This window comes from Trachurus japonicus, chromosome 22 (assembly GCF_045865225.1).
Source record: "Trachurus japonicus isolate A0001 chromosome 22, Traja_1.0".
Lineage (NCBI taxonomy): Eukaryota > Metazoa > Chordata > Actinopteri > Carangiformes > Carangidae > Trachurus > Trachurus japonicus.
In genome coordinates, this window is record NC_140928.1 from 18,825,366 (window position 1) to 18,848,735 (window position 23,370).

The following is a 23,370-nucleotide window of genomic DNA, read 5'->3' on the forward strand; positions in this document are numbered from 1 at the left end:
TCATGGCGCCATCAAGTGCACAATGTAGGCAGTGCAACTAAGTACATACATATCAGCACATGAACCAAACATGAAAATATGTGTGCTGCATGTTTGATTTACATGGACTCACTTTGTTCAAAATGTTGCCTGTGTCTATCACGGTTACTGTCAGGAACCTGAGTTTCAAACAGAGAAACAAACTCCTCATCATCCTCTTCCTCTGTCCCTTCAAGATAAAAGAAAAAACACATTTTGGACGTCTCAGAATGACTGCATGTCAAATAATTCTCAATATTGTTGCCAAACTGTATGTTGTTGTTTATGCTTACCGCTGGGTGCTTCCAGAGCTAAAAACAGTCTTGTGTTTAAAGCCTCATGAGCACTTTCAGACCGACCTTCTGGCTTATTCTGCTGCAGAAAAATGCATAGTATAACATCAAGCCCTGTTCAGACATGGCATTGACATGCATCTTAAGTAAACACAAATAGTTAGCTCTCAGTGGCTACATCAGTTAACACTTCCCTTGACACAGTGGCATCATGCAAAAGTTTGGGCACCCTTGATCAAAATTTGTGTTAATGTGATTAAATAATCTCCAAAATGCATGAAGTTAAACATAAAACAGTCTTCTGCGATATTTTAGGCAATATCTTATTACCTAAAAATAAAAAGACTCTAATAAAGTAGAGAGAAAATGGGGAAAGCAGCAGCACCCTGCAAAACCCTTTGACCAAGGAAGGCTATCAGACAAGCTACTTACTATTTACATGTTGTGAGAGTTTCCAAAGGGGGGTTACTAGGTACCAACCTATGCAGGATGCACAAACTTTTACTGAGGGCCCTTTTCCTTTTCTGTCATTTTGAAAATGTAACAGATGGAGAAAAAAAATCTCTCTACAGTGTGTATATTGTTTAAAATTGTTTAAAATGTAAAGGGAATGTGTCATCCGTAATGTTGTACTTTTAGGAGATTTCATCCTCCACTTGCTTATCTGTTCACATCAGAAATTTTGACCAGGGGTGCCAAACTTTTGCATGCCACTATTCTGAACAGGGCCTTTGTGGTAACAATGGATACATTTTTCAGTCAAAAACACATGTCAAATTAACTGATAATGTTATATCTACCACAAGTTCTTGCCAGAGTTTAGTTTGAAGTTCTTTCCTTTGACATCTGACTTCTTTTTCTCTGCTTATCTTTGCAGACAGTATTTCATCAAGTCGTCTCATTTCCTCAATGGCTTGTTGTAGTTGTGAATCTTCCTCCTCTTCATCCGTAACATTAACACAACACAGACCTTCATAAAATAAAATTATTATTCTATTACTGTGCGTAATTCAGTTATGATGACATGTTGACATTAAGTTAACAACACCTACCTTGATCAGGATCACTTGCCGAAGAGCAGGTTACAGTTTCTTCAGAGCTACTCTGGAACAACAGGGACAAGTTTTCTAAAGTTATTGGAAGTTATAACATCTTTAAGTTCACGAACACAAGTTTAGTTCTGCTGATGGATCCTTACTTGACTCACTGGAATATCAGCAGCATCGCTGGTCAAAACAACAAGCGAAAATGGGCTTGTAGGACAGATTCTTTCACTGTGAGACAACGACGCGCTGGACACACGGCTACCTGTCTGCTCACTCGACGCAGGCCTTGAAATGTCGTCTAAATTACCTCTGATAATTTCCATCGTGTGGTTCTCGTCACCTGAGTTTCATTAAGAAATGCCTATTTGCTTATAAAACAGCAATTTGCCAAATAAAACACTTTAGACAAAGAAACTTTCGACAGTTTTCCGCGCAAGGTTTGGTAACTATGGACGCAAACACTCCCGGATGTTGTTACTATGGAAATCTATATTTGTTACTATGGCTACCGGACGAAGTCGAGGCTGCTCAGCTGATCTTTCAATCGATGCAGCTAGCTAGCGTAGCGGGTAACAAGTTAGCCACCAGGGAGCTAGCTAGCGGTTAGCTGTAGCAGTACCGCTCAGCTCGTAAACCATATTTGTGTTGTTCCTGCAATAACTCGTGTTCGAATAAAATGTATTCGATGCAGTGGATGTATTGTTGATAAAGGACCAGCGCAGGAAAGCGAGGGTGGAGGTTTCGAGGCTGTGTTTTTGTGGTAGGTAACGTTGACAAACGATTCGTTTTAATGTCCAGCTAGCGTTAGCAAGGTAAAATTGGCATATTTATTATACCAGGCAGTTATCACAACATTTAAAATCAGTAATGTGCGCTGTTGGGCGGTAAATCTAAGGTGGTAGCACAGTTGTTCGTTAATTATCATCAGCGTTATGCCTGCGAAAATTAAATGTAGCATCCATCGGTTTGGCCTTCTCCTTAGTGCTATTAAATTTAGCTACCATAGATAGAAAGGGAAAATGGTGCAAATGGCTGTGTAGCCGCAGAGACGGAACGATTCAGAACCAATATAAGCATTTTTTTTGTTTGTTTTTACATGTTTGGGATACCGTTTCCAATGTGATGTATCGCTGACATTTTTAAATCACGGCACAGGTGTCCGTTCCCCATTGACTCATTGTTAGCTTGCTGAATACCTATAGTACTGTTAATGTAATTTGTCTCACTTCTGTCATTGTATCACAGTCCCACACCCAGCGGCCCAAGCTCTGCAGCGTACCTGCGACAGGCATCAGCAGATGGTCAAGGCCATATTTGTAATAATCTGGGTTTCTGATATTCCCAGGTTGAGTTGACTCTGCGGGGGAAGATGTGCAATGGAATGATAGAGTCAACAACAAGAGCCTTTTGGGCCCACTCATCAGCCACTAAACGGTCCTTCTTTTTGCTGCTGGGACTGACTGTAGTGTCCACTGGGCAAGGGTCAGGTAAGATGCAGGTTTTACTGTTGCAGTCTCTTTATGTGTATTCTCTTTTCATGTGTATTGAATTAACTTACAGTTCTTTGATGAAAACCAAAACCAGAATTCAAATCTGTGTTGTCGTTGTTGTTTTTTGCATGATAGAGGACAGATTGTAGACTCGATGAACGTCTGTGCCAATTTATACCAGTATGTTTATCTTGAGAAACAGTGCAGTGCTGGAACTATCTGGCTTATATCACATGTTTTTGCTATTATTATCTGTAGTTTTATTATTATTTCAATTTTCTACTGTACTAATGACAAATATACAATTTATGGTGGTCTGCGTTGAACTGCGCATCAAGCACGAACTCAGATGTAAATTTTTTGTCATTGGTTCTAGTATTAAACCATGTTCAAAACAGAACAAAATGTACCTCAGTGGTTAAAATGTCACCTCTGACTGAACTATAACTAGATGAAGTTCAAAGTCTAATCAGCTAAAAAAAAAAAAAAGTTTAATCAGTAGTAGTAGTAATAACAGTCTACATTAGTTCCAGTTCTAAAGGCAAGATCAGATGAGGGTTGCACTCACTGTAATGTATAATAGGTGGATTGTTATGTTTTATGACTGGTTTCCAAAAGATGGTGACTGGTGACTCATTTGCCTCCCCTCTTTCACCACTCTTACATAAAGATTTCGCATTCCACTCAATATTGTTGTAATTATAAAATCAGAAGATTGACATGACACATTCATTCTCTCCAGATAAAAAACTTTAAAAAAAAATCTTGATCCCACAACTCTGTACTGTACTGTTGTAATAAGATGCTAATCAAGCAGTAAATCTGTATGAATTTTGTGGTTATGGTTCAGTACCCTTATTTTGTAGTTGGGGTAGCCCTTCTAGTACAATCTTTGCAGTTGTTTGCTCAGTGTCTGGTGGTTTCACAGAATTTCTTTTCTTCTAGGATGTGTGAGGCCATTCATGGTCCAGAACAGCTGGGTAAACCTCACAGAAACCAACAGGGGCTCGTTCCCTGTGGGCACAGTCCTGCAGTACAGCTGTGACCCTGGTTACCTGCCAGACGGACCCAGCATCCTCACTTGCACCACTCTGGGGCGCTGGACCTCTGAACCTCCTCACTGTATACGCAGTGGTGGTAAGATATGCTGTCCATCTCTGTCTTTTCTAACCTGTTAAGTAAAATAAGGATCTATGACAAGTAGGGATATTTGCTTACCATTTTATAGCCAGTTTTACCTATTAAGTTAAAAACAACCACAACAAATAACAGTTTTTATACTTGGGGTGATTCTTCATATGTTGTATTTTTTTCCCTCATCAGCATGTCTACCCCTCACCAAACCTGAGAATGGGGGCTACACCTGCCACCCGTCCCCCTGTCAAATGTTCTCACATGGCACTGTGATTGAGTTTTTCTGTGATGAGGGCTTTGTTCTCAATGGAGACTATAACTACCTAACCTGTCAGGATGGGCAGTGGGATGGCCCCATGCAGATCACTTGTACAAGCCAAGGTTGGTCAGTCTCCAAAATGTCTATGCTCTTGCACAGTCACGTTATACTTTGCAAATGAAAATATAATTTGGGACTTTGTGCAGCAGCAGAAGCACTGGGCTCAAGCTCTAGCCAAACAAAAAGACATCCTAGGGTGAGAGACAGGATATTAACCACAGGCCCACATGACTTGAATGAGGTCATGTTTGTGTAAGTTTTAACAGACCTCTGGCCATGTCTGTTAGACGTTAACTTTAATTGAATTCATTATCCATAATGATACACAGAGCCAAACACACCAATTGGCAATTTAGAGTGGCCAAATGATTCTAACATGCATGTCTTTGGATTGTGGAGGAGACAGTATCCTCAGGCACAGGGAGAATATGTTTTTATCTCTCAGTGAAACCATTTGTAGATGCGACGTTGATGTTGACTCCCTGATGAAGGCTTGATGCCGAAATGCGTCGTAGTCATTTTTGTCTTCAGTGCCAAAATTAAATGCCTTATAAAACTCTATTTATAGCTTAATGTACTACTCTCAAACATTAACAGAAATAATGCCTGGAATAATGGTATTTTTAAATGTCCCTTTTTAAGGTTGTATAAGACCCTCGACGGTGCAGCATGGCTCAACTAATCTGACAGACACCAACAGGAGCTTGTTCCCTGTGGGCACATCACTACAGTACAGCTGTGACCCTGGTTACCTGCCAGCCGGACCCAGCATCCTGACCTGCACCACTCTGGGAGACTGGTCCTCTGAACCTCCTCACTGTATACGCAGTGACGGTAAAGACATATCTTCTCATTGTACTTCTGCATTGCATTTTCATCATCGTTTTCTTTTTGATTTAATTACTCATATTTTTAAATTCTCTGATTTTAAGGTACAGGTTGTTTTTTTCCCCCCATTAATGAAGTAGGCCTACTTAGACACGGGGGAACAAATCAACTCCACAGATATTTATTGTATTTCTTTCTTTCTGTGGACAGTATGCCAACCTCCGTATCAGCCGGAGAACGGGGGCTACACATGCCACCCCTCCCCATGTGGAAGGTTTTCTTATGGCACCATAATTCAGTATTTCTGTGATGAAGGTTATGCTCTGGAGGGAGACTATAAATTCCATACATGTCAGGTTGGGAAATGGGACAACGTAATGCCAATCAGCTGCCGCATGGAGCAAGGTAAAGCTAGATTTACCAAGATATTTGGAATATTAGATAAAGAATTACACGGATAAAAGTGTGTTTACTGGTATTTGTCTCACTGACTTTATGTTTGGCTCTTATTTTTATTTTTACAATTTTTTCCCACAATTCCCTTTTGTACCATTTTGTTTTATAAAACAAATTAGGGTTAGGGTTAGCAACAAAGCCATATGTGTATTAAAAAGCCTATAACTCTCAATAGATTGAATACAAATTGAGCTCCTTTTGGGGATTCATAAAGTAATTTGTATCATATTGTATTAATGGTATTTTTGAATGTTGTCCCCTTTTTAAGGTTGTATAAGACCCTCGATGGTGCAGCATGGATCAACTAATCTGACAGAAACCAACAGGAGCTTGTTCCCTGTGGGCACATCACTACAGTACAGCTGTGACTCTGGTTACCTGCTAGATGGATCCAGCATCCTCACTTGCAGTGCACAAGGGCACTGGTCGTCTGAACCTCCCCGCTGTATACGCAGCGATGGTAAAGACAAAGTCCGATTTTTTTAACGTCGGCACTAAAATTACAGTCTCTGATTACATACGGCTCAGGATGGGTCTTTAAAGACTGAAGCTGAACACTGACTTTATATTGTTCTTTAGCCCCAAAAGCAATAGGCTCTGTGCACAAGTCCCATGACGTACTTCCGCTTTCCCCGGTTGTTGGCATATTGGTTTCCGGTAAACTTCCTGCTTCATTCGCGTACTATTATAGAGTGTCTGTCACAATAAACTTCTAATCAAAATCTGCCCAATATTGTCGCCTGCCGTGCAGGAGACCAGGGTTCAAACCCCACCTAGGGCAGGCCGTGAGAAACACAACGCAGAGGGCCAGATATGAACATCGGCTACATTAGCTAAGATCATACATGTTTCATGTAACTCTTAAATTTGCACACAAACGAGTGGTTAACAGGTAAGTTTACCTTGCTGGTCCCCACTGGGTTACTGCATGTGTTCATGTTCTTATGTTATTTAAAAAAAGGGCAATTCCCCTTAAAGTCGAGAAGGCAGGTAAGTTTACTTAGCTGATCCCCACTGGGTTACTGCGTTCTTATTAATATTTTTTCACCATTTCTTTGTGCATGCCTCTCACTGTTGTTAGCTATGTTTTACCTAAACAATTTTTTATTTAAGATGCAAGCTGGCTACCATGAATCACATGAAATCAATTAGGGATATCGATTCAGTGCAGTTGAAATATTGTTAAAAAAAAAACAAACACGCACGACATTTGCAGTGGCTATGAGATGTAGAAATTTTTTGGAAAAAAACAAACCCAGACTGTGTCCTAAAAGAATGATTAAACAATAAAACAAGCCAAGATTGATAAGTATTAACTATGACATTTTACTTTTACAAGCGGTACTGAAAGATTCCAGTCCTGATGAATGACTGAGTTTAGGTAAAACATAGCTAATAACAGTGAGAGGCATGCACAAAGAAATGGTGAAAAATATTAATAGGAACGCAGTAAAGCAGTAACCCAGTGGGGACCAGCTAAGTAAACTTACCTGTTACCCACTCTTTTCACTGTGTGCAAATTTAAGAGTTACATGAAACATGTATGACCTTAACTAAGCCCCCAACAACATCGGGAACACTGGGTTTTTCATGCAGCCGCTCTTATCTATCCAAGCTTCACCACCATACACTCAAACTGTGAGGCTTCTCAGCTTTCGTCATCGATTTGTGACAGTGCCCTGACAACAACTTCACCTGTGCCTTGATCTTTGCCCGACACTGAGAGAGACATGGAGTGAACACAGTCAGTACAACAACAAACTTTATTAGTAATACGAAACAAACGCAAAGCTTTAAAATAGCATGTCGCTAACGTTAGCTGGTTAACTGCACGTAACTCGATATATAAAGACAAAAGCCATTCTCTCGTTTGCTTTTGGGAGCAGGGGAGTGGGCATCCACAATGCGGTGAACATCGTTGATCTATATCTATAAAGTTTATTGTGACAAGAGACTCTATAATAGTACGCGAATGAAGCAGGAAGTTAATCGGAAAGCGGAAGTACGTCACGGGACTTGTGCACAGAGCCTATAATCTCTCTTTAACACATTTACTGAATGCTGGTATGAAATGGGAGACCATACTTTCCTTGTGAAATTGTCATATTAAGCTGTGTTTTAATTGCTACTAATTTTGGGTTGGATCCCCATGAATGGAGCCTAGTGAGATTCCACATGTCATTTTGCACAGTCACGTGACATGTGTCATTAACAACTGTTACTGTCCTTCAATTTGGCATTTAGATCAGTTTAGCACTGCCATCTTAGTGAAAAAACAACACTGATGTATTCATTTAATTTCGTCCTTTCCGTGAACAGTATGCAAGCCTCCATTTGAGCCGGAGAATGGGGGCTACACCTGCCACCCCTCACCATGCCAAAGACTTTCACATGGCACTGTGATTGAATATTTCTGTGAGGAAGGTTATATTCTGAAGGGGGACTATAAATACCTTACCTGTCAGTATGGGGTGTGGGACAGCCAAATGCAGCTCAGCTGCCTCATGGAGCAAGGTAAGGATGACATGACATTTATCAGATAAGTGATTACTAAGTTCTGTACAGATAAGTCAATTGTTTGTGTCTCGCAGACCGTGATCCGACTTTACCCCTTGGGATGCCCGCTTTGTCCATTGTAGCATCCACAGCCAGCTCAGTGGCCCTCATCCTGCTCCTCGTGGTGCTGTTTGTACTTCTACAACCAAAACTCAAATCTCTTCATCGGTGAGTTGTTGCTCAAAGTTACATCGGTTTATTACCAGCATCTTATCGTTTAAACCAGAGACTACTGTATGGCAAGCATTTCCATTGAGTAATCTAACCTGGAAAGTAACAGATGCAAACTTTCCTCTGGTTCTCCAAACCTAGACGTGATCAGGGTGTTTCTGGCCAGCCTGTGTCCATCATGGTGGAAGGAGTCCAGGTGACCCTGCCCTCATACGAAGAGGCTGTGAACAGTGGTGGAGCTTCAGCGTCAGCACTTAGCTCTGAGTCGCGAGTGCAGATAGTGCTATCTGAGGGTCAGAACGCCACAGCGCCAGAGGCTGGCCCCTCTAGGCCCTCTTCCCTCAAACAGCAGCATTCAGAGATGGCTGTGGTCCACCCTGTACCACTATCTTCATCCTCCTCATCACCCTCACCCTCATCCTCCTCCTGGGCTCTGGAACCCGCAGGTGCTACAGCTCCTTCATCCTCTCAAAGTAGGCCGTTTGCAGGCAGCGACCACCACAGGCTGTGTCTGGACTCTGAGATGGATTACTCTGATGGTAAAACCTTCTCCATACACACTTTTTACTTATTTAAAACCTCCACTTGGTGCTGATGCTACTTTTAATCTGTTTCTACAGATATGCCATTGCTGAAGGAGGCCTGAAACATGCTGCAGCCTTTGGTCTTACTCAAAACAACCAGAGTTGCTACTGGCCTGTACTGATGAGTGGAATGCCTCTTGAGCGTTTGTCAATACAGCTGTCAAAACAGACCAGCCCAGCTGAAGAGGCTCTGAGTGAAGCTGTGTCGGTTGCTCAGAACATTTCCTCCAACCATCCCAAAGAAGAACAGAGAGGGGCTTCACATGTACATACATGCTTACATTTTTTATCAGAGTTCCTACATCATGTTCGTATGTCTAATGTCTGAAGCTCAGTTTGAAAATGTAGGACAAAAAGAGAAAGGAACAGGCTCACCTGAAGAAATATGTCTTTTAAAGGCTGTTGGAAAAAAATGACTGATATATTTCAGATGAATGGGCAAAGCTGCAAGCTCATTTTTGAAGCTAATAATGTCATCAGTGTCTTGTTTACTACTTTCCTTTAACCACATATCATACCACACCATTGAATACACATTGGAAAAGATGCATGAAGGCCAGGTAATCAAGGTTGTTGTCCAAGTCATGTGCACTCAAACCATCGTCTTTTTGTGATCATGTGTCATTATTTAAGATGTCATGACTCACCATTCCACACGTCACTGTACAGTATAAGGCTGCTTGTCCACCCAAGAGAGCACTCTGCTGTGTTTTTCTTTGGACTGAGGGCAAATGTTTCCAGTGGCTTATTTTTTCGGGCCTGCATTCAGCACACATGTCATCCCTACAAAGAGTCACATCTCCAAATGTATTCTCTTATTCATACCCTTTCCCCCAATGGCCTTAGCTTTCCACTTCTATGCACAGGTATCTATAATATGTACATTAAGGAATTTTAAAAATGAATGTCAGTTAAATGCCTCCACTGCTTGGTGATATTATATGTGGCTTTGTCATACACATAAGGTGAACACCGGAAAATATGATCTTCTTAATTTATTCAGGCTGCTTGGAAACTCCTGTTTCACACCCGGAAACTGTGTATTTAATTTATTTAAGTGTCCAGAATGCTGTTGATCAGCCATGGCTTCTTTTGATGTTTCCACAGCTCTTGGGAACTACAATATAAAGAATACTTTTTTTCTTTTTCCCACTTTGCCACTTCAGCTTAATTTCTACTGCAGGCACATTATATGTGACACTGTAAAAGTGGCTGGGAACAACACAAAAAATGATGTGTATAGCGTTGTGTAATGTCAGTGTTCACTTTGACTGTCCATTGAGTTTACTTTTGGACTGAGGGATGGATTTTTGTTTTGTGAAGATATTATTTTAATATATGTAAAAAGTCTTAAGTTATGTTTGCTCTGTATATATCCCGATCATTTTAATTAAATATTTGAGATGTTCACATTGACTGTGTCTTCTCTTTTACTTAGACAGTTTTTCACATCTGAAATGGATCATTCTCATTGGTTTGACACATTTAATCAAAGTACTTGATACTAGCAAATATATCAACAATTTATTCTCAAAATCAAATCAACATGTGCTACAAATGTCTTCCGTCATAAAAATTGCTAATTTCCTGCTTTATAAAAGATATTTTGAATACAAAAATATACATACAAAATGTTATGTTTAATCAACTCTACCTCAGCATGCACAGTCCATTGTGTACAATAATTGAAAAAATTAGTTACATATGCTCTAACAAAGTATTTTAATCAGTATAAGCAGCTGATGCTGAGATAGCAAGGACACTGATGAGCCACATCTCAAGTATGTCTCGTCATCTATGACAGTTTTATGGTTGTTTCACCTCCTCTGCTGAAACATCACCGCTCTGGTGTTTCTTCATATCTATGCAAGAAAGACAAGAATGATTGTTTAATTTTTGCTTTGTGTGACATGAATTCAAAATAACAGCAAGTGCATGACCCTCTCACTTCTCTCTCGCAAAACAAAAACACACACATAGGCAGTTGCAACATTTACCCTCAGCTGCTCTTTTCAACATTTGGTAACATCTGAAGCACAGGACCAGGAGAAGGGCCTCAGCGCACTGGAATGTGATGTAAACCAGTGGGAAGAGAAACATGGCTCCAATGACCTCTGGGCGAAAGGTCACTTTCAGGATGGCAAAGCACAGCTGGATGTTTTGACACCCTGTCTCCATGGAGATGGTCCTGCTGCATCTAAAAACAGGTGAGTCATCCATTATTAGTTAATTAATTCTTATACTGCATTATCTAGATTTGATACTGAAATTGTATTGCAATGAATGAAATCATTTGAAGTAACAGTAACAGAGTTCCTTCCCAGGTCTGTTTCCTCACATTTGTTTACTTATTAAAACAATTCATAAACGTATTGTATGTATGTATTTTACGTTATGTCGTTGTCATTTTCTTGTTGGTATAAATAATTTAAAAAAAGAAAAAAGAAAAAAAAAAACAACAACTCATAAATCGGTATTAAAACACTATCACACAATTGTGGAGGACGTATTCAAAACCAATACTGAGTCGAAAGTCACTGTAGTGTAATATGAAAAATACTCCTTTTACTGAAAATGTCACAAAACTGTACTGAACAAACCAAAAAAATGTATATTGTTCTTTAGCTGAACTGTTGACATCATACCCACACAATACTACACCCGGTAAAGAGAGGTTGGCTGGGAATCGGTGATGTTTACAGCACACTCAAAAAAACAATGACACTTAATCACAGCTGCAAAAAAATCAGATTATTGTGGATGGTGGTGAGACTATTTAAAACAGAAACAAACAAATGTGTCCTGAGAAAAACATGTTGCTTTCTCTTGTTGGCGGCTGTTTGTCTGAGAATGTGTGGCAACTTTTCCAATGAATCCAAAAGTACATTGATATTGCTGCAAGAAATAAAGCATGTGGTGTTTTGCCTTGCTGTATACACTGAATATGTAGTGAGACACAGCCACACATATGAGCTACGTACTGTGTACAGCTCAGAGGAAGGGTGTATCTAGTGTGTGCTTACTACTTACTGCGTGTTAAGTCTGCATATGACAGACATGCCATATCCCAGCATAAAGCCAATTAGAGGCATCAGCGCAGCTGTCACCAGAATGTCTGCTTTGAAGGCCATCCATATAATGTCTTTGGTGGCAATGCTGGACAGAACACACAGTATGATGCTGGACATTATCAGGATGCTGAGACCAACCTGTGGGGAAAGACAGTCTACGTCAAAACTTGTTACCTGCACTGGCTCCATATGTGGATCTGAGACAGAAACACAAGGCTTTCAAACATCATCTGGAATCAGGACGCCTGTTCCTTGTTAGAATAATAAGACTACGGCTTCCTGTTGCGCATAACTTCCTATTTATTTGGATCCAAATTACACCCACACCATGTGATGAGTGGATCCATAGAACACAACATTGTGCCCACTGATCTTTCTCGAAAGACGTCACAGTAGGAAAAGTACAGCAGTAGATAAAAAAAATATCTATTGGCTGTGTTGATGTGAAGTTTATGTGACTTCAGGAGTCTTACTTTCTTGACCACTGGCGTGTAGCCTGGCTTGTAGTGATTGATGGCAATGCCAAAGGCACAAGGCACCAGCGTGAGTGCGAGAGTGGTCATGATGCCAGCATATGGAACAGCTTTTTCCAGACCAGGGAAACCTTGGCAATAAAGGTAGAGCAGCAAAGGCATCAGACCCAGGGCTGCGAAGCTGGAGCATGTGGTCATTACGATGCTGGGGAAGGTATCAGAGAGAAGAAAAACAACATTTAGACTAACAAGTCTGAAGTATGCATATCCTAAATGCTACATGCAAAACAAGGCTCTTGTTTTTGTTTTGTACACTTGTGTTTATTGCTAGAAACATCAATGATGGTGCTGATGCAGCTTATTGCAGCCATGTGTGATCTTCCAACATGGCCATACAGGAATCAACAAATGAGAGTTTACCTGAGGTTCATGTCACCCTTGATGGCCATGGAAAAAATGTTTGATAATGCCCCCCCTGGACAGCAGCCACATATGAGTACAGTTACAGCCTTGATGGAGTCCATCTCCAGGATTTTGGCTAGACAGAAAGCAGTGAGGGGCATAATGCCAAACTGGGCCAACAGTGCAATGGCGACTCCCATTGGCTTGAGGAAATGGGCCTTAATTTTGGAAACCTCCATCGTACATCCGAGGGATATCATGGTGATGAAGAGGGTGATGACGGTGAAGATGTTGATGATGCTGTTTAAGGTGGAGGGGGTGTACAGGTGCGCCACGCTCTCGTTGACAGAAGCGTTGCCTCCACTGAGGTTGTATTGCAATGTTGCAAATTCATTGTAGGTCTCCGTCACATTCATTGTGGCACTTGTATGAATAGTGTGTGATCAGTTTTTGCCCGGGCTTTCACCTGTCGGCCAGAACAAATGAAATACATAATTGACAATCAAATCAAAGTTTGAAATTCATTGTTGTCATTAAATTCTCGTGTAGCCTTTTTAAACTGCACAGAGGTTGGATTTGACCTGCACATGTAGAAGTTGCCTCCTACAGGCAAAGTGTGTGTGAACAACTGCTGCAATTTTAACATTCGCACAACCTGCAGGCAACAACAAATGTTTTAGTTGCCCTTTGTGCGCTTTTTAATCGTTTTACTTTTAACAAAACAATAAAGACACAAGTAATGTTACAGTTCAGTTCTCTCCGTGGTTAATAAGAGATGTAATGGCATCAACATTTACATCGTGAAAGTTTCAAATCACACAGTTCTATTGCTGATGTGAATTGTTTGTTCCAGTATTTAATTTTTGCTCAGGGTAAGAACAGGGCATTACAAACTAAACTAGCCTACTAAAGACTCATCACTTATCTAATATGTGACTTAATAAGTATGACGTCTGTGTTTCCACATGAATAATTTCTCAAGGGCAGTCAAACAATGGGTATTATTTTAAACAAAGTAATTGAACTTTTTCTTTGTGGAAAAGACAAAACAGATCAGACCCAAGTGCTTTATACAAAAGATAAAATTGAATTTTTATCGTTTACAGCTTCCTTGTAGATTAAAGAACAACCCACTAGTAAAACTACAGCCAAACAAAACAAGGTGATAATGGTGGTAATGAATAAAAAGAAAAGACTGCAATCACATTATTTGATTGTTTTATAATTTATATATCTCTCCTGAGGAGAACACATGTCTTCATTCCTAAACTAACAAACACACATGAAAGAGGCATACTGTAATGTTCTTTGTAATAACTGCAGATGATGATGTATGGATAGTGTGGTGCTAGTCTTCCCCTGTAAAAAATTATAGGGTTGACTTGTAATGTTCTTACCGTCATTTCAGGCAAGCTTCAGCAACTTCAAACTCTGCTCCCTCACACACGTGCATTCGTCTCCCCGCACAACTTTTGCCTCTAACTCCTTTTCTCTGTGTGACCGGGTGAGTCATCTCCCTCCTGGTCACTGCATGGCGCTGTTGTCAGCCTGGCGCAGGTTAATGGGGGGACGGCACTGTTAGGTGATTAAAACAGCTGTGTTGGTCGACATTTTCCCTCTCTGCTCCTGCTGTGCGGTGCGTGCGGTGCGTCCGGTGAGCTGGCCGGCGTGCTTGTTTGTGTCTTCCCATCGTATCATTAAGGTAGGAATTCTGCGTATTTGCTGGTTTGTGTTTGCTGTTATTGGGCCTGAGGCCTCATCCTTTCGCTCCGTTGCAGTGTTGGAGCAACGGCGAGCTGGTGGAGCGACGCTGTGTGTGTGATTGGGACAGGTGTGTTTGGTCGCTGTTCTCCCTCTCTACCTCTGCTGTGCGGCGCGTTCGGTGAGCGGGCTGGCGTGCATGCCCGAGTCTCCCCGTCATATCACTAAGGTAAGCATGCCGTGTTAGTTATTGTTTGGTGTTTTACTTTTATTGGCCCTGGGGCTTCATCCTCCCGCTCCGTTGCAGTGCTCGGAGCGGCGGTGAGCCGGAGGGAGCGAGCGGGTCTGGTGGGCGCGTGTTGGGTGCAGTAGAGCTCAGAGGTAGGCTGCTCTAATTGTCTGCTGTTGCAGTTTTACATTATTGCGCTAGTTGTGACACTGTCTCTCTCTTGCTTTACAGCGGGGCGCTGTAACCAGCGGCCCCCACTCTCCTAGTTCTGCACACTATCCTGCGTCCTGGTGTGTTCCGGTCATCGGCCACCACGATGTTTGCTGCTGTTTTGTTTTGGCTCGATTACATGGTTTTGATTAAATGATTGTTGTTGCCGACGATAGTGACCTCAGAGACGTTTAACAATTTATTTCTTTTGTTTCTTGTTTTCCTTTTTCTTTTGTGGGGGGGCGGGTTTGATAATTGTTTAATTGTTTTCTTCTAATTTGTATTTGAATATTTTAAGAAGATTTAATTATGTTTAATTTGGTTTGGTATTATAAATAATATTTAATTGTTTTTGGTGTGTGTGAGGAGGTCAGCTAGACTGCGGCCATCTTAATTTTTCCCTCTCTCCCTGTGGACAGGTGCTGTAGTCCAGCGCGGCGGCCCAATCCCTGGTGGTGGCTTCTTCACTTCTCCATTGCGTGTGTGCAGTGTCACGGGTGATATTATTTTCTTGGTTTGTTTCTCCTTCCCCTTGGTTTGATTTAGAGTCGCCGTGGCTGGCCCAGCCCTGTCCATTCCCCTTTCTTTGGCCCAGTCTGTTGTGAATGTGAAATATTTTGGCAACTATTGAAGTTTTATAAAAACAATATTGTGACAATAAATTATTATCCTTTTGATACATGAACTCTCCCCTGTGGTGATTCGAGCCTGCGTGACCTTTTTCATTTTTTATAAAAAAGCAGTAACTATTTCCTGGGGCGAAACTCCCCAGGTGGCGTTGTTGGCAACCACTCATCACCACTACTCACCACTCCACCTCGCCACATCTTGGCGTTGTCGGCAGGATCACCACATTTAAAGGGGCAGGGACGTGTTTTTTTTTTGTTGTGTTTGTTTTTTTTTGCTATTGAGATTGATTTATTTTTCTTTTTCATTGATATTATTGTTTCTAGTTACAGAGTCAAAACAGCAGCATCCATCCCAAGAACCAGACCTCGGTATTGTGAGTATTGGTGCTATTTCACAGCCATCATGGCGGATGAGGTACAGCGACTTAGGGATTTAGTGTCACAGCTAGAGGCAGACAATGAGCAGCTACAGCGGGAGCGCGCTGCTTCCCGGGACGTGCCCGGTGGAGCTGTTGCAGGTCCCTCCGGTTCAGCTAGCTATGCCCCATCTAGTGCTGCTACTGTCACGGAGCGGTTGGTTGTGGTTCCCAGGGACCGTAAATGTCCTTTGTTTAATGGGAAGACAGGTTTAGGGATAGCTGAGTGGACGGAGGAGATCGAGGCATGCATGCGGGTTCGCCACCTTTCCACCGCCGACAAAGCCCTGTTCATTTTTGATCATTTAGATGGGGAAGCCCGAGAGGAGATCCGGTTTAGGCCCAGCACAGAGCGAGGAGATCCAGCTAAGGTTTTTGCTATTCTGAGGGAACTGTATGGCTGTGCACAATCTTATGTAACGTTGCAGCAGGCCTTCTTCTCTAGGAGACAACAGGAGGGGGAGACTCTGCAGGAGTATTCCTTGGGCCTGCTGGCTTTAATGGAGCAGGTTGAGCGGTGCGCACCCGACGGGATTCCTAATGCTGGGGATCTTTTGCGTGACCAATTTGTAGAGCATGTTCTTGACAGTTCTCTCCGTCGAACGCTTAAACAGTACGTCCGTAGCAAGCCGACCGCTTCCTTGTTGGACGTGCGCGCTGAGGCTATCAGATGGGAAAGGGAGGGCCAATCAAGTGGGTTTAGGGGGCGAAGCCATTCGTTGCCATCAGCTTACGGTCTCCAGTATGGGGTGCAAAGCGACTCCCACCCACGTCATCCCGTTGCCCCTCCCAGGTCAGAGATGAGTGATTTAATGGAACTTTTGAAGCGTCAACAGGCCCAACTTGACCAGCTCACGCAGACTGTGGCTGCTCTGCAGGCCCCACGACCACCAGGGAATTTCTTTCGAAATGGTCCTTTAATTTGTCGAAGGTGTCAACAGCCAGGCCACATCGCACGGGAGTGCCGGGGCCCAACCGTACCCTCTCGTGCACGGGCCAACTCTTTTGGTGGTGCAAATCCTCAGGTTACCAGGGCGACCTCCTCGGCTCATCAGCCGGAAAACTGACACCCTCTGAGTCGGCGGGCCTCCGCTCAGATGGGGAAGTCAAGGGCCCACAGGAAGAGTTAGTTGCTGGTTTGATGTCGTCATGCCCAAAAATTGATGTTGTGTTTAGTGGTGTTCATGTCCCTTGTTTGGTCGACACTGGGTCTATGGTGTCCACCATTACTGAGAGCTTCTTTCAACAGCAGTTCTCATCTTGGGACCAGGATCGGCTTCGGTCGTGCAATTGGCTGCAGCTGCGTGCCGCTAACGGGTTAGAAATTCCCTATGTTGGTTACTTAGAGCTTAATGTTGTATTGTGTGGAAAGGTCATTCCTCGCTGTGGGGTGTTAGTCGTCAAGGACCCCCCCGGCACTGTGTCTTCCGTCCCTGGCATCTTGGGGATGAACGTCATTCGCAATTGTTACAGAGAGCTTTTTGGAACTCATGGTTCTTCCTTGTTTGCCTCGCCACCCGTGTCGCACGCTCCAGGTCCAATCTTTGAAGCGCTGCAGCAGTACCATCAGTCTTCAGTCAGCGAGCCAAACCCGTGCACAGGCACTGTGAGGGTCGGGGGTGAGTGGACGATACGAATACCTGGTGGGGTCCTTAGGCTTGTCGCCAGCACTTGTCCCGAGCAGGCCAGCGATCAGGCTGTGCTTTTCGAACCCTTGGAATCTGGTCTGCCATGTGGCTTGCTTGCTTCTCCCTGTCTTGTTCGTGTCATCCGAGGCACTGCTTACATCCCGGTGATCAATGTGGGGACGACAGATGTTCTTCTGTACCCTCGGACTCGTCTTGGCTCCCTCTGTGGGGCCCAGGTAATCAGTCTACCTCCGGGCGTGACTGAGGTTAAGTCGATCACCGCCAGTGTTTCTGCCCAGGGAGCAACCAGTGTAGCACAGGATGAGCTAGCATCTATTGACTTGGCTACATTGTCTGATGAGGACCAGAGGGAGGTGAGATCATTATTGCAGCGGTACCGTTCTGTCTTTTCCACCCACGATGGTGACTTGGGTTGCTCAAATCTCATATCGCATAACATACCACTGCTGGATGATGCGCCAGTCCGGCAGCGTTACCGCCGCATCCCACCCTCTGAGTACGAAGAGGTGAAGTCTCATATCAACCAGCTTCTTGAGACCAAGATCATTAGGGAAAGTTGCAGTCCTTATGCGTCGCCGATTGTTTTGGTCAGAAAGAAGGACGGGAAACTTCGACTGTGTGTAGACTATCGTTTGTTGAACACCAAGACCCGGAAGGATGCGTTCCCTCTCCCTCGCATTGAGGAAAGTTTGGATTCTCTCTGTGGTGCTCGTTGGTTTTCCACGATAGATCTGGCTAGCGGATACAACCAGGTTCCAGTTGCAGAGGAAGACAAACCCAAAACAGCATTCTGTACACCGTTTGGACTTTTTGAATTTAATCGAATGCCTTTTGGGTTATGTAATGCCCCGAGCACCTTTCAACGATTGATGCAGAGAATGTTCGGGGGTCAGCAAGGTCAGTCTTTGCTTCTTTACTTAGACGACATCATTGTCTTCTCTTCCTCCGTCAGTGAGCACTTACAACGGCTGGAGGCCGTTCTGGGCCGGCTCCAACAAGAAGGCCTGAAAGTTAAGCTGGGGAAATGTGCGTTCTTTCAGCAGCAGGTCAATTATTTGGGGCATGTTATCTCCAGCCAAGGTGTTTCCACCGACCCTGCTAAAATCGAGGCCGTGGCAAAATGGCCACGTCCGCGCCAAGTGGCTGAGTTGCGCTCGTTTCTCGGCTTTGCGAGTTACTACAGGCGGTTTGTAGAGGGCTTCGCGAAATTGGCTGCCCCCCTTCACAAGCTGGTGGCGACTCTTGCTGGTACGAAGTCCAGAAGAGGGTCAGGGCAGGCCTTTAGTGATGCTTGGACGTCCCACTGCGAGGAGAGCTTTGAGGCCCTTAAGTCCAGGCTGGTTTCTGCTCCTGTGTTGAGCTATGCAGATTTCTCGCGTCCGTTTATCCTGGAGATCGATGCGAGTTATAGTGGTTTGGGAGCTGTCCTTTCCCAGGAGACAGAAAATGGCGTAAGACCAGTGGCTTATGCTAGTAGAGGCCTCCGGCCCACGGAGCGCAACATGAGCAATTACAGCTCGATGAAACTAGAGTTCTTGGCACTTAAGTGGGCCATGTCTGAAAAATTCCGTGACTATCTGATGGGGCACAAGTGCATCGTCTTTACAGACAACAACCCATTGAGTCATCTCAATTCGGCCAAGCTTGGGGCGACAGAGCAGCGATGGGCTTCGCAGCTTGCCATCTTTGACTTTGAAATAAAGTATCGTTCGGGTCGCAGTAATAAAAATGCAGACGCGCTCTCCCGGAAGCCCGAGGTTGTATCCAGTACCATCGGTCAACTCTTGCCTGGTACGCCAGTCCCCAAGGTCCTTCAGGAAGTGTCACGTCCAGCTCCTGGGGCGACGGTGACCCAGTCCATCGTTTCGGCCCTCCCAGGCCAGTCCACTGTCGACATTGGTTCCTTGCAGGAGGCGGATCCGCTTCTGAAGGAGGTCTTGTCTTTCTGGAGGAGGCAAACTCGGCCTTCTGCAGCTGAACGGCGTCAGCTTTCTCCATCAGTCATGGCGGTGTTACGTCAGTGGGACCGTCTAGTTGACCATGAAGGGGTACTGCATCGTCGGATCTTCCTCCCGGAGGGTGGAGAGGGGATTCTTCAGCTCCTCCTCCCAGCAGTTCTCAAAGAGGAAACTTTGAAACAACTTCACGAACAGCATGGTCATCAGGGCATTGAACGGACCACCGAATTGGTCAGGCGTCGTTGTTATTGGCCAGGAATGTCCCTGGACATAAAGAGATGGGTACAGGAATGTGAACGTTGTCAAGTTGCAAAAGACTCTGGCTCGGTGCCACATAGCTTTATGGGCCATTTGTTGGCCTCCCGGCCAAATGAAATTGTGGCGGTGGATTTTACACTGCTTGAGCCTTCCCGAAGTGGTTTTGAAAATGTTCTTGTCATGACTGATGTCTTTAGTAAATTTTCTGTGGCTGTCCCCACCCGGGATCAGCGGGCTTGTACCGTTGCTCGTGTTTTGTTACATGAATGGTTCTACCGGTACGGGGTTCCGAGTCGCATCCATTCAGATCAAGGTCGTTGCTTTGAGAGTCTGTTGATCAAACAACTTTGCTGCTTGTATGGTGTTAATAAATCCCGCACCACTCCATACCACCCTGCCGGGAATGGGCAGTGCGAACGGTTCAACAGAACTCTCCACAATCTTCTTCGCACCCTGCCAGTTTCACAGAAACAGGACTGGGCTTCTTGTTTGCCACAGCTGCTTTTCAGTTATAACAGCACACCACATCAGGTTACTGGCGAGTCCCCCTTTTTCCTGATGTGTGGGCGGGAGCCACAGCTTCCCATCGATTTCCTTCTTGGTCGAGTTAAGGACCCGGTCCCAGGCGAGGTACAGGATTGGATCATTGAGCATCAAGCGAGACTTGAGGTAGCATTTGAGGGTGCTAAGGAGCGGCTGTTGGCTGCCGCAGGCCGCCGAAAGGAGAGGCATGACCAGAGAGTCAGAGAGGTGCCTTTTCAGGTTGGTCAGTTGGTATATGTGCGGGACCTTGGTGTCAGAGGTCGGCACAAGATTCAGGATGTCTGGAGCTCTTTGGTCTACCAAGTAGTGAAAGCCCCAGGTCAGGGTGCAGTGTACTCTATCGCTCCTGTGGAGGCTTTGCATCAAGAGCGGACAGTACACCGTGACATGTTGAAGGCTGTCGTCAGGCCCGAGGCCCTTACTCCACCCCCGGAGGAGCAACCTCCCCCAGCTGTGCTGGAAGCTGACAGCGACTCTTCTGTTGATGATCTTTACTTGCTGGTTCCAGAAACCCCATTGCCCCTTACCCCAGTGGTGCCAAGCTCGGTTGGCTCCTCACGCCAACTTCGGAGAGACCACCTAGGAGGTGGGTCCAGCCCCGGCGCTGCTCCACAGCCGGGAGGTTCTGTACCAGCTCCGTCGCACCCTCCCAGGGATCCACCCTGTTCCAGTCAGCAGGCTCCACGTCGTACACCTCGTTTAACAGCTGGTCTGCACTCAAATGTCTATCATCTCCCACGCTCCATCGGTCAGGTAGATGGTGCTACCAATGAGCAGCCCGTACTTACCGCTCAGTCTGCTCACTTTAGGCCTTGGAGTTGAGGTTTCACGGTTGTTCATCGTCGGGACGCCGATGCAAGAAAGGTGGGGTAGATGTGACCGGGTGAGTCATCTCCCTCCTGGTCACTGCATGGCGCTGTTGTCAGCCTGGCGCAGGTTAATGGGGGGACGGCACTGTTAGGTGATTAAAACAGCTGTGTTGGTCGACATTTTCCCTCTCTGCTCCTGCTGTGCGGTGCGTGCGGTGCGTCCGGTGAGCTGGCCGGCGTGCTTGTTTGTGTCTTCCCATCGTATCATTAAGGTAGGAATTCTGCGTATTTGCTGGTTTGTGTTTGCTGTTATTGGGCCTGAGGCCTCATCCTTTCGCTCCGTTGCAGTGTTGGAGCAACGGCGAGCTGGTGGAGCGACGCTGTGTGTGTGATTGGGACAGGTGTGTTTGGTCGCTGTTCTCCCTCTCTACCTCTGCTGTGCGGCGCGTTCGGTGAGCGGGCTGGCGTGCATGCCCGAGTCTCCCCGTCATATCACTAAGGTAAGCATGCCGTGTTAGTTATTGTTTGGTGTTTTACTTTTATTGGCCCTGGGGCTTCATCCTCCCGCTCCGTTGCAGTGCTCGGAGCGGCGGTGAGCCGGAGGGAGCGAGCGGGTCTGGTGGGCGCGTGTTGGGTGCAGTAGAGCTCAGAGGTAGGCTGCTCTAATTGTCTGCTGTTGCAGTTTTACATTATTGCGCTAGTTGTGACACTGTCTCTCTCTTGCTTTACAGCGGGGCGCTGTAACCAGCGGCCCCCACTCTCCTAGTTCTGCACACTATCCTGCGTCCTGGTGTGTTCCGGTCATCGGCCACCACGATGTTTGCTGCTGTTTTGTTTTGGCTCGATTACATGGTTTTGATTAAATGATTGTTGTTGCCGACGATAGTGACCTCAGAGACGTTTAACAATTTATTTCTTTTGTTTCTTGTTTTCCTTTTTCTTTTGTGGGGGGGCGGGTTTGATAATTGTTTAATTGTTTTCTTCTAATTTGTATTTGAATATTTTAAGAAGATTTAATTATGTTTAATTTGGTTTGGTATTATAAATAATATTTAATTGTTTTTGGTGTGTGTGAGGAGGTCAGCTAGACTGCGGCCATCTTAATTTTTCCCTCTCTCCCTGTGGACAGGTGCTGTAGTCCAGCGCGGCGGCCCAATCCCTGGTGGTGGCTTCTTCACTTCTCCATTGCGTGTGTGCAGTGTCACGGGTGATATTATTTTCTTGGTTTGTTTCTCCTTCCCCTTGGTTTGATTTAGAGTCGCCGTGGCTGGCCCAGCCCTGTCCATTCCCCTTTCTTTGGCCCAGTCTGTTGTGAATGTGAAATATTTTGGCAACTATTGAAGTTTTATAAAAACAATATTGTGACAATAAATTATTATCCTTTTGATACATGAACTCTCCCCTGTGGTGATTCGAGCCTGCGTGACCTTTTTCATTTTTTATAAAAAAGCAGTAACTATTTCCTGGGGCGAAACTCCCCAGGTGGCGTTGTTGGCAACCACTCATCACCACTACTCACCACTCCACCTCGCCACATCTGTGTTTGGAGTTGGTGCCCTCCCCTCCAGGTCACATGGGCTACTGACAATCTGGTAGTTGTCATCAGATATACACTCAAAAACACATCCCATTAAACTTTCTTCCCAACTGTTTTGAGGTTTTACTCAGACTTTACTCAGACTTCCAGTGAATCCAGAGTTTAGAGACCAGTTACTGGAATTCTTCTTTTCCTTTTTTATGGGGCACCGTGGGAAAGCCTGGTATCAGAGGGCTAGATGATGTGGAAACAATGTAATTGGTTGTGTATCTACCCCGTTTAGGTACACTGGTATTTGTGAACAGACCCACAAATAATATTATGCAACCAGGCAGAGGACTGAATTTGCCTGGCAGAGTTACCCGTCTTTTCAAATTGAGGGGGGCCCCACTGAGGTGCTTTGTACACCAGCACCCTTTATTTACAACTCAGTAAACTAGAGGAGCAAGGCTCAAATGTTGTTGCCCTAATCTCTTGAAGTATGGCAGAGATTAGGCCAAAATTAAAGGGGCCCTATCTTAAAATCTGCACAATGTGCACAATCTTGCACATGCATGTCTTGATATTCAGTAGAAACATTTGAACCTGAG

The 23,370-nt window shown here is 44.5% G+C and overlaps 3 protein-coding genes across 5 annotated transcripts in view; 1 reads left to right on the top strand and 2 right to left on the bottom strand.

Annotated features, from left to right (window-relative positions):
• Positions 1 to 1,744, bottom strand: part of fsip1 (fibrous sheath interacting protein 1) — a 47,561-nt gene extending 45,817 nt beyond the window's left edge. The window contains exons 1-5 of the mRNA XM_085766881.1: positions 1,519 to 1,744; positions 1,364 to 1,415; positions 1,112 to 1,281; positions 312 to 393; positions 113 to 208 (exon numbers count right to left, since the gene is read on the bottom strand). Coding sequence (XP_085623007.1) covers positions 113 to 208; positions 312 to 393; positions 1,112 to 1,281; positions 1,364 to 1,415; positions 1,519 to 1,680 — 562 coding nt within the window. The 5' untranslated portion in view covers positions 1,681 to 1,744. The remainder of the gene's footprint in view (positions 1 to 112; positions 209 to 311; positions 394 to 1,111; positions 1,282 to 1,363; positions 1,416 to 1,518) is intronic.
• A 132-nt stretch (positions 1,745 to 1,876) lies between these two features.
• On the top strand, positions 1,877 to 10,014 carry LOC146963908 (sushi domain-containing protein 6-like). Of its 3 annotated transcripts, XM_085766878.1 has the most exons (11): positions 1,877 to 2,117; positions 2,703 to 2,844; positions 3,793 to 3,984; positions 4,171 to 4,362; positions 4,943 to 5,134; positions 5,339 to 5,533; positions 5,853 to 6,044; positions 7,904 to 8,098; positions 8,176 to 8,308; positions 8,453 to 8,850; positions 8,932 to 10,014. In XM_085766878.1, the coding sequence occupies exons 2-11, from the start codon at positions 2,727 to 2,729 to the stop codon at positions 8,955 to 8,957; spliced, it is 1,833 nt and encodes a 610-aa protein (XP_085623004.1). In that variant the 5' UTR covers positions 1,877 to 2,117; positions 2,703 to 2,726; the 3' UTR covers positions 8,958 to 10,014. The 3 variants fall into 3 exon arrangements, with proteins under 3 accessions (XP_085623004.1, XP_085623005.1, XP_085623006.1); XM_085766879.1 differs by lacking the exon at positions 5,339 to 5,533; XM_085766880.1 differs by lacking the exons at positions 4,943 to 5,134; positions 5,339 to 5,533.
• Positions 10,015 to 10,364: 350 nt separating this feature from the next.
• Positions 10,365 to 22,899, bottom strand: LOC146963909 (hepatic sodium/bile acid cotransporter-like). Its single transcript, XM_085766965.1, has 7 exons — positions 22,779 to 22,899; positions 14,239 to 14,331; positions 12,860 to 13,307; positions 12,440 to 12,644; positions 11,926 to 12,104; positions 10,893 to 11,092; positions 10,365 to 10,757 (listed from the first exon to the last, which is right to left on the bottom strand). Exons 3-7 carry the CDS (start codon positions 13,255 to 13,257, stop codon positions 10,702 to 10,704), a joined length of 1,038 nt encoding a protein of 345 aa, XP_085623091.1. The 5' UTR covers positions 13,258 to 13,307; positions 14,239 to 14,331; positions 22,779 to 22,899; the 3' UTR covers positions 10,365 to 10,701.
• Between the last annotated feature and the right edge of the window lie 471 nt (positions 22,900 to 23,370).

Excerpts from the sequence above, each read along its gene's own strand:
- LOC146963908 (XM_085766878.1), top strand. The coding sequence starts at position 2,727 with ATGTGCAATGGAATGATAGAGTCAACAACAAGAGCCTTTTGGGCCCAC. Across the intron at positions 4,363-4,942 it reads GATCACTTGTACAAGCCAAG|GTTGTATAAGACCCTCGACG; the intron begins GTTGGTCAGTCT and ends TCCCTTTTTAAG. Across the intron at positions 6,045-7,903 it reads CCGCTGTATACGCAGCGATG|TATGCAAGCCTCCATTTGAG; the intron begins GTAAAGACAAAG and ends TTCCGTGAACAG.
- LOC146963909 (XM_085766965.1), bottom strand. The coding sequence starts at position 13,257 with ATGAATGTGACGGAGACCTACAATGAATTTGCAACATTGCAATACAAC. Across the intron at positions 12,645-12,859 it reads AAGGGTGACATGAACCTCAG|CATCGTAATGACCACATGCT; the intron begins GTAAACTCTCAT and ends TACCTTCCCCAG. Across the intron at positions 10,758-10,892 it reads GTTGAAAAGAGCAGCTGAGG|ATATGAAGAAACACCAGAGC; the intron begins GTAAATGTTGCA and ends TTTCTTGCATAG.